This window comes from Oncorhynchus nerka, linkage group LG10 (assembly GCF_034236695.1).
Source record: "Oncorhynchus nerka isolate Pitt River linkage group LG10, Oner_Uvic_2.0, whole genome shotgun sequence".
In the NCBI taxonomy this organism is placed as follows: domain Eukaryota; kingdom Metazoa; phylum Chordata; class Actinopteri; order Salmoniformes; family Salmonidae; genus Oncorhynchus; species Oncorhynchus nerka.
The window spans coordinates 34699471-34715265 of record NC_088405.1 but is presented as its reverse complement, the minus strand read 5'-3'; the positions used below and the strand labels follow the sequence as shown (position 1 = coordinate 34715265).

Here is a 15795-nt window from a genome sequence, read left to right as displayed (position 1 = left end):
ACTGAAAGTGCAGTGCACTTCTTTATAGACAAGCCTGTGGAATAAACATCAAATAAAAAAAGTAATCACACATTTTGAGGAGTGCAGCTTGGTCACTCAAAACTGGGCTGTAATCCTGAAGACAGAAAATGTTCTGTTTCCATGCAAAGATTTATCTACAGGGTATAGTTAACAGAAATGTCTCAATTTAAGTCACTCTGACATGGCCTACCCTGATTCCCCCACTCAGTGTAATCGTTAAAGTGCTAAAGTTGAGCTAAAGCTGTGCCATTTCCCAACATGTATTTCTAATTAACAACATCTGGATCCTACCTCCTTGTGGAAAATAATACATTATTTTTGTCAGTTCAATGCAAAAGCGAGCTACATATACCACCTGCTGGTGGTAATTTGTACAACAAATAATGTACATTCGGAAAGTATTCAGACCCCTTGACATTTTCTACATTTTGTTACGTTACAGCCTTATTCTAAAATGTATTAAATAGTTTTTTCCCTTCATCAATCTACACACAATACCCCATAATGACAAAGCAAAGACAGGTTTTTAGAAATTTACATGCACACTTAGAAATGTCCTTATTTTTTTAAGAAAAGCACATTTTTTGTCCATTAAAATAACATAAAATGGATCATAAATACAGTGTAGACATTGTTAATGTTGTAAATGACTATTGTATCTGGAAACGGCAGATTTTTTATGGAATATCTACAGAGGCCCATTATCAGCAACCATCACTCCTGTGTTCCAATGGCACGTTGTGTTAGCTGATCCAAGTTTATCATTTCAAAAGGCTAATTGATCATTAGAAAACCCTTTTGCAATTATGTTAAGCACAGCTGGAAACTGTTCATTAAAGAAGCAATAATACTGGCATTCTTTAGACTAGTTGAGTATCTGGGCGGCAGTGGTTAGAGCATGGGACTAGTAACCGAAAGGTTGCAAGTTCAAATCCCCGAGCTGACAAGGTACAAAATCTGTCATTCTGCCCCTGAACAGGCAGTTAACCCACTGTTCCTAGGCCATCATTGAAAATAAGAATTTGTTCTTATCTGACTTGCCTAGTAAAATAAAGGTTAAATAAAAAAATAAAAAATCTGGAACATCAGCATTTGTGGGTTCGATTACAGGATCAAAATGGCCAGAAACAAAGATCTTTCTTCTGAAACTCATCAGTCTATTCTTGTTCTGAGAAATGAAGACTATTCAGGGCACTGCACTGCAGCGCTAGCTGTGCCACCAGAGAGTCTGGGTTCGCACCCAGGCTCGGCCGCGACCGGGAGGCCAATTGGGCGATGCACAATTGGCCTAGCATGGTCCGGGTTAGGGAGGGTTTGGCTGGTAGGGATAACCTTGTCTCATCGCGCACCAGTGGCGGGCCGGACGCAGTGCCCGCTAACCAAGGTCGCCAGGTGCACGGTGTTTCACATTGGCTGGCTTCCGGGTTGGATGGTCGCTGTGTTAAGAAGCAGTGCGGCTTGGTTGGGTTGTGTTTCGGAGCATGCATGACCGCCGCGACCTTGGTTAGCGTGCATTGCGCCTGGCCCGCCACTGGAGTCACTGGTGTGCGATGAGACAAGGATATCCCTCCCGGCTTGGTTGGGTTGTGTTTCGGAGGACGCATGACCTTCATCTCTACCGAGCCCGTACGGGAGTTGTAGCGATGACACAAGATAGTAGCTACTAACAATTGGATACCATGAAATTTGGGAGAACAAAAAGAACAGTGTTTCTGTTTGAGAACATGACTTTAATTTGAGAACATGACTTTAAATAGAACCATGAGGAAACTTGTAGGAAATGTTATGCTTAAGTACTGAAATTCCCACAGAAGAACACTGTTTCTTAACGTTCTCTGAACTATTTTAGAAAATGTCCAATGTCAAACCATTTGGGAAAAGTTTCTAGAACATTACCAAAAATGTCATTAAATATAACCATGTTTGAACTCTTAGGAAACGTTTTGTTAAAGTAATGAAATACCAAGATAATAATGTTTATTTTGTCAAGTTCCTTAAATTTGTGAAGAATGCTCCAAAGACAAGCAACAATTCTCTACCATTCCTAGAAAGTTGTGGGACGGCTGTATGCAAAATCGCCATAGGAGAACCCCACTCTTACCAAACTCTAGAAACATATGATTTTCAGAACGTTATGTGCTAGCTGGGTCATTTCAGATTAAAGTCTCCTATTGGACTGTTGGTAGTACTTCTGTGGCTTTCAGTTCAACTAACACAGGAAGTGATGTCAACCAACCCAGGCTCTTCCTTTCTGCTGTCTTCTGCTGTCTTCATAATGATGCTATGATAAGTTTTGCTAGGCTGCAATGTGTGGTGAATGTGTTGCCTTACAGGAAGTAAAATAAACAGAACAGTGTTGAGAAAGCTCCAGGTATTGGCAACATGCTTCTGCTCTTCTCTGGCTTGTGCCTGTGCTCAATTGGTAAGCTCTTTTAATTAACAGGATGAAATTGTGTGTGTTCAATTGAAGTTGGAAGTTTTGCGTGTCATGTTTGTGAAGCCAATTGGTTGTCTTGCTTTTCTGAGGATCTGAGGATTTTGTCAACTTCTTCAGTTTAACACTTCTGATTACTTTACCATAACATAACTACACCAATATCTGTTATTACGAAACATTAAAATAAAGAAGTGCCTATTTGATCAGTAGCAATGCATGACAGTTAATGATCATTCTTATGCAATGTAATGGATTTATATCCTGCTTGATTTCTGTGATCGTGTTCGGGTTAGGCCCTTATGGCTTGGCTTCAGTTTGTTTATGAGGAGTCAGATTTCTCTGCTCATGTTGACTGACTATTTATCAGTATGAGAAAAATATATTGTGTGCCACTTGTCTTTGGCTACCGTTCTGACTGTCAGTAGTAGCACACAGTCTAGTGTGTGTGTGTGCGTGTGTGCGTGTTTCTCGCGCAAAGACTGTGAAAATGCATTTTAGATAGGGATGTCAACACCACGTAGATGAGTTACAACCAACAAAAAACAAGTAGGTCTATATAAATGAAAACAATAACACGTCAGGTACAGTACATGTCCACTGCCCGAGCCAACACCAAACAATGGATACCTTGTTTATTTTAATGTTTCATTAGTATTAGTTCTTAGGGTCAACAATTACCTGTCTCATGTTACTAATTATATTGCCATTCAATATACTGATTGTTGGCCTGTTTACTTATGTTTTGCTTATTTAAAAAATATTTTTGTTTATTATGTTTTGTTTTCAGGCTAATTATTATACTTGTTTTGGGGTGGGGCAGGGGGGAAATTGTATATTTATTTTGTTGTGATTTTGTTGTGATCTAAAAGCATTAAATACAAAAATCTAATATATATATAAAAATGATTTACTGTTTGTAGGAGTGTAAACAGACTGTTACTCTAATTTAACAAACATTTGTGAATGGTGTTGAGTAAGCACTTTTATTTGTTTCTAGTCAGTTGCCAAAGGTATACGTCTGTGCCTGGCTCTCCCTATAACATCAGCACGGATAACAAGGGGGTCCTAAAGGCGGTGCTTCACGGGGCCTATTCATTTAACAACCAGACCAATGATGCTTTTCTCTTCAAGCCATCTGCAATTGAGAAAGCAGAAAGACAGGTATGGGGGGCAGACAATAACTTTGACCTTCATGCTGAACCTCTTTGGCTAAAAAACCTGTTAGTGATCATATATAAAATGTGTGGCATATGGTATGGTTCACAATATACTGTAGTTGGACTTTACCAGCGAGGCATAAACGTTTTCAGTTCAACAAAGCTTTCTGTTTCTGTTACAGCTTGTGAAGGGGTTCAAATACATTCTGGAAGTAGACCTCTCACGGACTGTGTGCCTCAAAAAGGGGCACAAAGAAGCAGACCTGGCCAACTGCAAGTTCCAACCAGATGGTTTGTTACAGCAGGTATTGTACGGTACACATTATGTTTTTAGTGCAGAATTAACAAATGTTGGAAGAACCGCAGTGTGGATTGAATTTAAATATGATACAGTATGTCGAAGTTGTATGTATAGCAATTGGGTAAAAACCAGCACTCATTTTGGCTGACAAGTGGAATGGATCATGGCTAAAAGTCATAACATTGTAGATTATTATTTTTAATAGAGGGCATGTTTGTCTTTCAGACATTCCACTGTGACTTTGAGGTTTGGACTATGCCTTGGCTCCGCTTCATGAAGACAACCTATTTTGTTTGCAGTCCATCTGACTGACCTTCCACTTCTTCATGAAACCCAATCCTTCCTCATTTCAATATTCTGAGGAAATTACTAAACTGGTTTAGGTGCCTTTCGGTTGTTGTAGCTGTGTAAATTAGACTTGAAAGGCCTGAAAATCATATTGCTACTCAAGCCATGGAAATTGCCATTGTTTGACTATACGTTAAAGGAGTAGTTCACTATTTTACAACTTGATGTTAGATGGTTCCTCACCCTGAAAGTAGTCTACGGGCCAAGAGAAACTGTAATCCACGGTTCAGTTTTCTTAAAACAGCCACTACAAACTTCAGCTAAGTTTATCCACTACAAGATAACAATCAATGGAAGTGATGGGGTCATGTGAGCATGTTTTTTTTGTTTGTTGAACTGGCCAAATCACCTTTAAGTAACATCAGAACAAATATGGAGTTGATTTGAATTTGGACATTTAAAAAATCTTCCATCACTTCAATTGATTGTTAGCTTGGGGTTGGTTCAGGTTAGCTGAAGTTTGTAGTGGCTGTTTAAAGAAAACGGAACCATGGATTACAGTTTCTCTTGTCCCATAGACCACTTTCAGGGTGAGGAACCATCTAACATCAAGTTGTAAAATAGTGAACTTTAACGTATAGTCAAACAATGGCAATTTCCATGTCTTGAGTAGCAATGTGATTTTCAGGCCTTTCAAGTCTAACTTACACAGCTACAACAACTGAAAGGCAAGTAACCTTGTATTTTATCCCATAATAAAATTGTATACTGCTTTGACCCTTGCAATTTATATAACGAATTATAAATAATCACGTTTTGGCCTGAGTTAGGGTCTGCACAGACTCTAATCAACAAGCTCCGATAAAAATAAAAAAAACTTATGAACAAGGATTTGACAACCAAGCACGATTATATAAGCCCATGTAAACATAAACCTTCTACAGTGTCCATCTGAAGGCTTGCTCCACCGGGCTGGTTTAACAGCTAGGGTTATCATTCTTCCTCAGCACTCAGTGACCTGAACCCTGACCTTGTGTCTAATAGTCTGTGATACACCTTAATTATTCAAAGGCTCTTATGGAACCAGTGCAGCAGCATCTGATCTTGAGGAGCAAGTAGAGAGCAGAAGAGGCTGACAACTGTAGCAGCTGGCGGCTCTTGGGGTCGGCACTCTCCTCTCAGAGCTCCCAACACCCTCTTTGATGCAGCGCTCTGAGCACTCTCTTTTAATGAGCTTCACTGGCTCGGAGGCAGGGGCGGGTTTCGATCTGCTCTCATGTAGAGGTCTCCTGTACTATACATTGCTGAGGCGTACACCGACACTGGTTTCTCTCATTTAAGACATGTAGTCGGTCAGTAACAGGCTAATCTTTTATGGCAGTAGTATGTAAACACTGGTAAGTGGCTAAACAAACTGTAGAAATGTGGCACCATGTTTTTCATATTAGACAAATGCCTGTTTTAAAACATTACTGTTTTAATTCAAAGGAAACTCAGCTGAAGGCCAGCAGCATTCAACATCGAGCAAAACATTTACATTACGTAAGGTAGTTGACAGTGCAATATACAAAAGCAGATGAAATGTATCACAACAAGGGGAAATGATTCATACTTATTTTGGAATCTTTTTGCATCACCTTTATTATGATGAACAATATCTTGGATTTCTAAATATACACAAAATAAATCAGTTCAAAGTGGCACTCCTAAAATAATACTCGGTGTGTATTTCAACTGATAAAATTAACTCTTTGAAATTCTCCAAGTACAATAATAACATTGTCAGTTATATTTAAGGGTGAGATGAGAGCTTAGTGCAAAAATGAAATTAAAAGTTGAGATACTGAATGGTTTAAACAAACAAAACAAAAATAAGAACAAATTTGGCACATTTCAACAACCTAAAACACAGACCTGAAAGACAATGTACTTACATGGGGATTTTTGGGCAAACTATTTGGCCCAAAGACTGTTTGGTTAAATAAAAAACATTCCTTGAGAAACTACTGAGATGCACTGTCAACAGAAATTAAAGGGTTAATAGTTAATTGTAGGCTGATAAGACTAGAAAGGATGGATATGCATCCCAGTCAAATGCGCCTTAATAGTGCAGATACTTAATGAAGACTAGTCCATTTTTTCCTGAAGCTGGTGAAAAGCAATGCAAATGCAGCATATCAAGCATGAAGCCATTCTTTTCAATTCTGATGTATTTGCTGTTACTGGAAAACAGACTAGGTAGTGAGGTGTTAGGTAGGCAGACAGCAGTCTCATATATGGGTCGTGTCTGAGAAAGTGGTTGTGCTCAGCTCTCAGCTCACACCTTGCTGAGATCCAGCTTGCAGAGGTAAGGGGAGCGGAAAGAGCCTAAGTAGAGGTGGCCGTCGTGCTCGTGTGCCTCACTGACGTAGGCCGCCACCATGCCGTGGGGGTCATGGAAGCTACGCAGGCACGTCCCGCTCTCCTGCAGCTCTATCACCAGGCTGTAGCGAGGCACAAACTTCATCAGCATGTCTTGGCTGAAGAGCTGCAGGGAGAGGGAGGGAGAAAGGAATAAGTCATAGCACCAAAACGACTGAAATAGACAACATCACACATAAACAAACAAACTGGTCTCATGGTCACAATGAATGAGGTGTGTGTATCCCTTTAATATTTGTTAGGCAAGTTTCCAGCTGGCAAGATCCTACAATGGCTTGCGAAAGTATTCACCCCCCTTGGCATTTTTTTTTTAATCGATTTTTGGGGGGGTTTGTATCATTTAATTTACACAACATGCCTACCACTTTAAAGACGCAAAATATATTTTATTGTGAAACAAGACAAAAAAACAAAACAAAAAATGACAAGAAAACTTCACCCCCCCAAAGTCAATACTTTGTAGAGCCACCTTTTGCAGTGTTTAAAGCTGCAAGTCTCTTGGGGTGTCTCTATAAGCTTGGCACATCTAGCCAGTGGGATTTTTGCCCATTCTTCAAGGCAAAACTGCTCCAGCTCCTTCAAGTTGGATGGGTTCTCTGGAAGACAAGCAGGTTTCCAACAAGAATTTCCTTGTATTTAGCGCCATCCATCACTCCTTCAGTTCTGACCAGTTTCCCAGACCCTGCCAATGAAAAACATCCCCACGGCATGATGCTGTCACCACCATGCTTCACTGTGGAGACGGTGTTCTCGGGGTGCCCCAGACATAGCATTTTCCTTGATGGTCAAAAAGCTCAATTTTAGTCTCATCTGACCAGAGTACCTTCTTCCATATGTTTGGGGATTTTCCCACATGCCTTTTGGCGAACACCAAAAATGTTTTCTTATTTTCTGGCCACTTGTTTTCCACTTCCATAAAGCCAATCTCTGTGGAGAGTGCGGCTTAAAGTAGTCCTATGGACTCCAATCTCTGCTGTGAGGCTTTGCAGCTCCTTCAGGGTTATCTTTGGTTTCTTTGTTGCCTCTCTGATTAATAATGCCCTCCTTGCCTGGTCCGTGAGTTTTGATGGGCGGCCCTCTCTTGGCAGGTTTGTTGTGGTGCCATATTCTTTCCATTTTTTAATAATGGATTTAATGGTGCTCCGTGGGATGTTCAAAGTTTCGGATATTTATTTATTTTATAACCCAACCCTAATCTGTACTTCTCCACAACTTTGTCCCTGACCTGTTTGGGAGAGCTCCTTGGTCTTCATGTTGTCAGTTGCTTGGTGGTGTTGCAGACTCTGGGGCCTTTCAGAACAGGTGTATACTGTATATACTGAGATCATGTGACACTTAAAGTCCACCTGTGTGCAATCTAACTAATTATGTCACTTTGAAAGTAATTGGTTGCACCAGATCTTATTTAGGGGCTTCATAGCAAAGGGTGAATACATATGCACGCAACACTTTTCTGTTTTGAATTTTTTGAAACATGGAACTTTTTTCATTTCACTTCACAAATTTGGAATATTTTGTGTATGTCCATTATATGAAATCCAAATAAAAATATATTTAAATTACAGGCTGTAATGCAACAAAGTAGGAAAAACACCAATGGGGATGAATACTTTTGCAAGGCACTGTAAACCCTTGTATGCAAAAACACCGAAAAAAATCAGACTAACAGGAATGAATACCAGACTCAGTCACAGTAAATTGGACATGCAAATTGTTCTCCCTGTAGTATTTTTTACTTCCATGTAAATGCACAAAGCTATTGGTTTTATATAATATAACACCATATGATATCACGTCTTGAAATATCATCTACCTTAAAGATGAGCGTCTTGATCCAGGGCTTCTGGGACAGGAAGTCCAGCATGGAGAAGCCAGGGTTGGGCCGCACCGCTGACATGGCCACCCAGTACCCTCCAGAAGAGCTGCGACGGATATTGTCAGGGAAACCAGGCAGGTTGTCAACAAATGTGTCCATTCCTCCTTTATTTAGACCTGACACATGGACCCTAGGAGGGACACAGACACACAGTCAATTGAATGGAAATTCAGGAGATGAGGGAAAGAAAGTCCATTGCCTCATGCTTGCGGTATGTGTGACAGACAGAGGTATTATGGGAAACAATTCAGAACATTTGACAAAAAAATACAAATAAAACTCTTGTACGAAGTCTACACAATATTTTGAAGTCTGTGTTATGGAAAGACCACCCAGATTCAGAGTTTTCAGCAGCACCAGGGTATTTCTCTCAGCAAACTGCCTGCATTGATAAAGCAAAAGAAAAATGACTTATGACTATTATAAACTAGTTATGGGAGGGAGGAAAGACCCTACTTGCTGAGAAAACCGAAAATAACATTTCAAATAAATACAAAATAATGCCCCGTTTTTCAAGGAATCAATTTACTGATTTCCATTCTGCACGGTCAGCAAATAGAAAACGTCCCCAAACAGTCTGTATTACCATACAGGCTGAAACGAACAAAGACTTATCACCTCCCTCCCACTCATTCCCCCTCACCCCCAAAACAAATTCAGCAGGAAGGAGCTGCCTCCCCCTTTCTCCCCCCTCTACCCACACTAGCATTACTACAAAAGAAAGGACAAGCTAATTTTGTCTTTCTACTCAGGCAGCTTGGTGAAGGGGCTTCGTTACAGAGGCAACAGTCTGCTTGCATCATTTATCCAGGTGAGGCTTGGGAGAATTGACTGTGTTCCCTGCAGGTTTTAAAAAGTGTGATATTACAAAGGCGAAATATACCCATGAAATATTGTTACGGTGGAAGGAAAATAATGAAAACCAGAGAAGAAGAAAAAAACCTTGTGGGAGCACTTTGAGTACGTTCAAAAAGCGGCCACCACAACAACTTAGCATCTGATGAAACATGAGATCGTTCCAAAGGAGGAAGAGAGAGAGAGATACGGGGGGGGGGCATCCCCTGTGGGTAGCATTTCTTCGTTCAGTGAATTAGTTAAATAAGGCTGGTCATGTTGCTCAGGAGGATCAACTACAGTACCTGCGAATCCTAGCCATGGTAGTCTCAGTCACCAGCACAGACTCCTCATCAGGGAAAAGCTGGATCCCGTTGGCAAAACGAAGGTTCTCCATCAACACGGTTACCTCCTTGGTCTCTGTGTCGTACTCTAACACACTGAAAGACAGAGGGTTACATATGGACAGCTTTTCTCAGACTTTAGGTTGTTGTCTTCATAAACGGTTCCTTTTCTTAAAAATGAAAAAAGGTCCCCACATCATGTATGAACACACTTGCTTTTAAGGCTCCATACTGATCTAAAATCTATAATCAACTATTAATATAAACTATTTACAAAAGGAGACAAGACCTTGCTATTAGAATGTGCTCAAAGCTCTCCCTAAAATATGTGGTAACAGTTACCGTCCATCTGCTGTGGCCTCCATGATGAGATGAAGGTAATCTCTGCGCTGCCACCTGCTGCTAGAGTCTGTGAAGTACACTTTTCTCCCATCCTGTGTTACATCCAGGTCATTGACGAAGGAGAGCCTCCGGCCCCCAACCATCTGCCCAGCCGACACCAGGTTGGTCACCTCACCTTTACAATGAGTCAAGGAGTGAGAGTTACATCACTAAAATGTCTTGCATAATACCACACTTTTATTTGGAAGATATTATATGCAACGAAATTGATTATACTGAGTAAAAGGTGAAATTGTTGGGAAATTCAAAAACAAATATTTAATTCCTCGCAAAAAAAAAAGCAGTCTATGTCACATTACTGATATGAAAATATATCCTATAAAGGAAATAGAGTCATTGCTATGTAGAAGCTTGCCCTTGGCTGTGTGTGCTGCTGACCTGTGACAGGGTTGATCTCGAACAGCCCCAGATAGGCGTCAGCTACAAAAAGGGTACCGTTAGGACCCACTCTGATACCCAGGGGTCGTCCACAGCTAGGCTCCTGCTCACGGGATCCATCTAAAACATACCACACAATCCCAGTGGATATGAGGTATCTGAAGTAATTCCTTATTTATTGGGTGCTATTTATTATTTCAATCATTTTGAACAGTCTAATCTGATTAATATGAGCAAATACTCGAGTTCGAGCTCGGCCTTTTCTTGACATGTCATTTCAGTTTTGAGCCACACTGCTAGGCCTGTTGTGCATTAAGCCATCCTTGTTGTGCATTAAGCCATCCTTGTTGTGCAAGTATAAAAACAATCCATAAAAAGGCATGTGTGAAATGTAACTGCTAAGAGTTGCTTATGATTGAACTGTTGGGTCATTTCTGTCTCAATCATGTCATGTTGAGACAACATTGTGAAATTAAAGCTTGTGAAATCAGGTCTAACGCAATGAGTGAGGAATCAATCACAGCTCTAGTCCTTGCTCACTTACCACACGGTGGCTTGCCAAGTCTGGCTATAACAGTGATGCTCTTGCCTTCAATCTTCACTATCTTCCCGTCAGCCGTACCTGTGTAAATGACATCTAGAGAAAGGAGATAGACAATAACAATTAGCATTTAGAAACTGAAAAAAAAACGCCAGGGCAATATGTTGGACACGGTTCACCATTATGACCTCAGAAAAGCAAAACAGTTGCAGAGGAATACCAGTCAAGCACAAGTCATGTCATGTGTGAATATATGTGTCATCTCAAATATCCATCTGTCACTAAGAAATAAAATAAAATGTTCTAAAATGTTCTCTAACAAGTAATATCTAGCAATTTCACAACAATACACACACATCTAAGTATAGGAATGGAATTAAGAATATATAAATATATGGAAGAGCAATGTCAGAGCAGCATAGACTAAGATACAGTAGAGTAGAACATATACATATGAGATGAGTAATGCCAAATATGTAAACATTATTAAAGTGACTAAGTGTTCCATTATTAAAGTGGCCAGTGATAAGACCACGCTTATCATAGCTCATTTGGAAAAAATAAACATCTGCTATTATTGGTCAACAGCGTGTCTGCAATCCAGACTGCATTGCCCTATCACTTTTGATATATCAGGCTGCGTTACTGTGGTCACACCATACATTACACAAGCCCAAACAAACTGGGTGAAGGACATTGTCATGTGGCGAGACTCCAGCTGGAATGCTTTACCCCCATACTGACCTCCGAAGTTGGCAATGGACTCTGGGCCAACAAGCTGGTCCTCAAACAGCCGCTGTGCTTCCCTCAGCTTAACGTTGGGCTCGTAACACCCAGACATAAGGGGAGGCTCATTGAGGCTAAAAAAAAACAAGAGAAAAGAAATTAGAAAACAGAATCAGTATGAATCACTGATCAACACCCTTGCCCTAGACTAGCCTGTACCCTGAAGCCTAGTGCTGTGGAGAAAAGGGAGAGAGGAAATCCTTGGCCCCAAGACCTCAGAATGGATCATTAACTGTGGATGCAGAATTTAGAAATGAATTATAATGAGGACAGGGAGTCGCATGCTATTTGTTCTGAGAGGCAGACACGGGTGACAAATGAGATCAGCCACTGTGCAAGTTGGGGCAGCAAATCACTCAATCTAATAGCATTAGTAGAGAATGCAGTACGGAGAAATACGGCTATACAGTTGTGGAGAGATCAGGGTTGTGGCAGAAGAGTGGACAAGGGGGATTCTGAACTGACTGGTCTGAACTGACTGGAGGCGCCTAAAAGGAAATCGCACCCGTAAATTCAGACTATGAGCAGAGTGCCTTATCAATCTTTCCTCAATCAAAAATGAATAAATTAGTGATATAAGATCATGTTTGGCTAAGCATTTTGTATTTGCATCAGAACACTACATGATGAACTATATTGCTTAGGGACGATTGAAACCATTCTACATACTAACGTATGCATGTTATACAATGTATCTTATACATAATCTGTTATACAAGTAGTAGAAGCCTAGTCATTCAGTGGCGTAACATCTGTGAGAGGGACTTGTGGTAGAAATGTACAGAACAGTTTCCACAAAACTATTTCCAAAAGCTGAAAAGTAAGCAGAAATGTTGACTATGCAGACTGACTAAAGTATTTTGCAGTAAAGCTGATTAGTCTAAACATTCCTTGAAGTCCATACATTTCTGAGCTATTAGTTAACATGATTCAAAAGACCAGGAGAAAAAAAAAGAGTGAAGGATTTCAATTCTTGACATCTCACCTGAGCAGCTCAGGGTGAATAGGAGACTCGAGCAGAAAAAAGACTACAAGCAATGGAAGGATCAGGCATCCTCCCAGGGTCACCAGGGTCACACGGAATACCTTTCCACTGTAGGTACTGAGAAAAACAAAACATAGATAAATCAAACCCGCCCGATTCCTTTCTATAGAGCTGAGGGATGAGGCTGAGGAAATGTAACCTCTCAAATTCATAGGGACCTCTAGATGCAAGGACTGACATCCACATGATACATATTATAATGCTTTACAGTACCAGTCAAAAGTTTGGGCACACCTACTCATTCAATGGTTTTCTTTCTTTTTTACTATTTTCTAAATTGTAGAATAATGGTGAAGACATCAAAACAATGAAATAACCCATATGGAATCATGTATTATTCACAAAAAAAAGCGTTATAAACAAATCTAAATAGTTTTAGATTCTTCGAGAGATTGCCAAGAGTGTGCAAAGCTGTCATCAATGCAAAGGGAGGCTACTTTGAAGAATCTCAAATATAAAATACATTTGGATTTGTTTAACACTTTTTTGGTCAATACATGAGTTCATGTGTTATTTCATAGTTTTGATGTCTTCACTGTTATTCTACAATGTAGAAAATAGCAAAACTAAAGAAAAACCCTGGAATGAGTAGGTGTGTCCAAACTTTTGAGTGGTTCTGTACATAGCTTATGTTCTTGTTGTTTGTAAACAATGGAGTAGGCTTATAACCTTTATATTGTTGGTTAAATACAGGTTTGATTGCTGTGTTAAACTCCTGAATCATAGGCCTAAGTGAAATTCTTCAAGAATCAATGGGTATTTTGAACAGATTTCCAGATCTCAAACTGCAGTTTTAATAATATCAATATGTAATTGGGTGTTTGAAGAGATCCATGAGGTCAACTCAGGTCAACAGTGGATGATGCAGTACACAAACATACACACAGAATGCAAATGCATATATATTTTTCTCCAGAGAGAATGCATCTACGATAAAAAACCTGAATAAGCCTTACCGTCACTCAGCGCATGCTGGCCAATGCTCTCTCCGCTGACTGGTTTGGTTCATACCATGCACGCATAATGCAAAGTAATTCATCCACTGTTACCTGTCAGTGAGTGGAAAACTGACCTAGAAATGGATTGTGTTTTCTTCTGCATCTGTCATCAGCTAGCAAGTGGAAATGCGAATCATGCAGTCTGAAACACAGTGGTTGACTGCATCTGTGCGTAAGGCAATACATACTACATAGCAAGAAAAGCAGTATCTGATGTTAATATGAATAGTTTATTATTTAGAATAGGCTAGTTTACCTGGTGCCCTTGTATTGGGGTTCCTGTAATTCGTCTGTGATAATCTGTGGTCTGTTCAGCCTCCTGAACCGCAGTCCTTCTGGCTCATTCATACTGAAATGAGACTTCTACTATCACTCTATCCAAAAATTAGGTTTCAGGTAAGCAGCTTGCTACATGAGAAGGTTGATAATTCGATTGCTTGTAAAGACAGACACATGCAGGACATCGTAGTGATAGCTACAGCATTCAACGACGGGCAGTTTTTACGCAATACGCATTTTTTTATTCTACGTCAGACGACAGGTGCGGTCTCTAATCATTGATATTCAACGCCACCTGCTGTTGTGGAGTGTGCGCTACAGACCTTTTTAAAAGGTCATATCAAACACGAAAGAGGAAGCGAGACATCCCACTCCCTCATTGTTTCTATTTTAACGGAAGTCCAGACCCTGCTGCTATCGCATTGGAGTCTATGGAGAGCCACCGCCTTTTTTCAAATGGTTTACCACCTGAGTTAACGATCTTAATTTAGCCACCGTCTTTGGTCATATGATCTGAGGAAGGTCTAAATTGGTCCAAGGAGAACACAGGGATAAGCGTGGTCTATAGAGTACCACAGTACGAGTCATAATACCCCCAAAACCAAGCATTCAAACAAGGAGATTGTTCCAATCGTTTTTTCACAATATCTTTTTCCCCTATGGGATTTTAGAAACACTTAAAATAATGGCTGTGTTTATTAGTGTAAGCTTACCCTGGCCTGACGTTTTGACAACAGTGTCAACCTCTCTAATACAAGGTGACTTTTATCAATATATTCGCCTGTTTTTAACAAATTTTGTAATTAATAAATTGGCTACATTTAAAAAAAAAAAAAAGATAATTCTGTGGACTGTCTTGTACAAGTTTTAAATTGAAGTGTATGCTATCGAAATTCTACTTCACCTACATGATTTAAATGAATGAATATCATGATAAGTATCATGATTAGATACCAGACCAAGGTTTTTGTAACATTCACGAGACTTGTTTTGTATTTTTGTGATGATTTTCTCAAAATATAACCAGGTAGTGAGTGCATGACCAAAAAGTTACTGAGTTACAGTTCATATAAGGAAATCAATTAATTGAAATAAACACATTAGGCCCTAATCTATGGATTTCACATGACTGGGAATACAGATATATATCTGTTGGTCACAGATACCTTTTTAAAATGATGTTACTTTGATTGACGCATGGGTGGTAAAATACTGAATTTGGCCATTACTACTATAGAAATGCTTTGAATAACACATTCATAAATGGCAAGAAATACAGTCACAAAATATATCATAAGTAATAAGGTTTTGAAGTGTCTGTCCTACATCTAGGAAATATAAGAACGCTCAGGAAATAAACTCAGCAAAAAAAGAAACGTCCTCTCACTGTCAACTGCGGTTATTTTCAGCAAACTTAACATGTGTAAATATTTGTATGAACATAACAAGATTCATCAACTGAGGCATAAACTGAACAAATTCCACAGGCATGTGACTAACAAAAATGGAATAATGTGTCCCTGAACAAAGGGGGGGTCAAAATCAAAAGTTACAGTCAGTGTCTGGTGTGGCCAACAGCTGCATTAAGTACTACAGTGCATCTCCTCGTCGTGGACTGCACAGATATTTGCCAGTTCTTGCTGTGAGATGTTACCCCACTCTTCCACCAAGGCACCTGCAAGTTCCC

General features: G+C 39.8%; 2 protein-coding genes across 3 annotated transcripts; one reads left to right on the top strand and one right to left on the bottom strand.

The window, feature by feature from the left end:
* The first annotated feature begins 2287 nt into the window (after nucleotides 1-2287).
* On the top strand, nucleotides 2288-4981 carry LOC115135212 (cystatin-F-like). The gene is made up of 4 exons (XM_029669663.2): nucleotides 2288-2443; nucleotides 3456-3619; nucleotides 3798-3920; nucleotides 4142-4981. Exons 1-4 carry the CDS (start codon nucleotides 2404-2406, stop codon nucleotides 4226-4228), a joined length of 414 nt encoding a protein of 137 aa, XP_029525523.1. The 5' UTR covers nucleotides 2288-2403; the 3' UTR covers nucleotides 4229-4981.
* An 846-nt stretch (nucleotides 4982-5827) lies between these two features.
* Nucleotides 5828-14338, bottom strand: apmap (adipocyte plasma membrane associated protein). Of its 2 annotated transcripts, none has more exons than XM_029669661.2 (9): nucleotides 14086-14338; nucleotides 12772-12888; nucleotides 11745-11860; nucleotides 11004-11096; nucleotides 10460-10579; nucleotides 10022-10196; nucleotides 9641-9775; nucleotides 8439-8631; nucleotides 5828-6731 (listed from the first exon to the last, which is right to left on the bottom strand). In XM_029669661.2, exons 1-9 carry the CDS (start codon nucleotides 14175-14177, stop codon nucleotides 6522-6524), a joined length of 1251 nt encoding a protein of 416 aa, XP_029525521.1. In that variant the 5' UTR covers nucleotides 14178-14338; the 3' UTR covers nucleotides 5828-6521. The 2 variants fall into 2 exon arrangements, with proteins under 2 accessions (XP_029525521.1, XP_029525522.1); XM_029669662.2 differs by lacking the exon at nucleotides 14086-14338 and adding an exon at nucleotides 13788-13881.
* Nucleotides 14339-15795: the final 1457 nt, after the last annotated feature.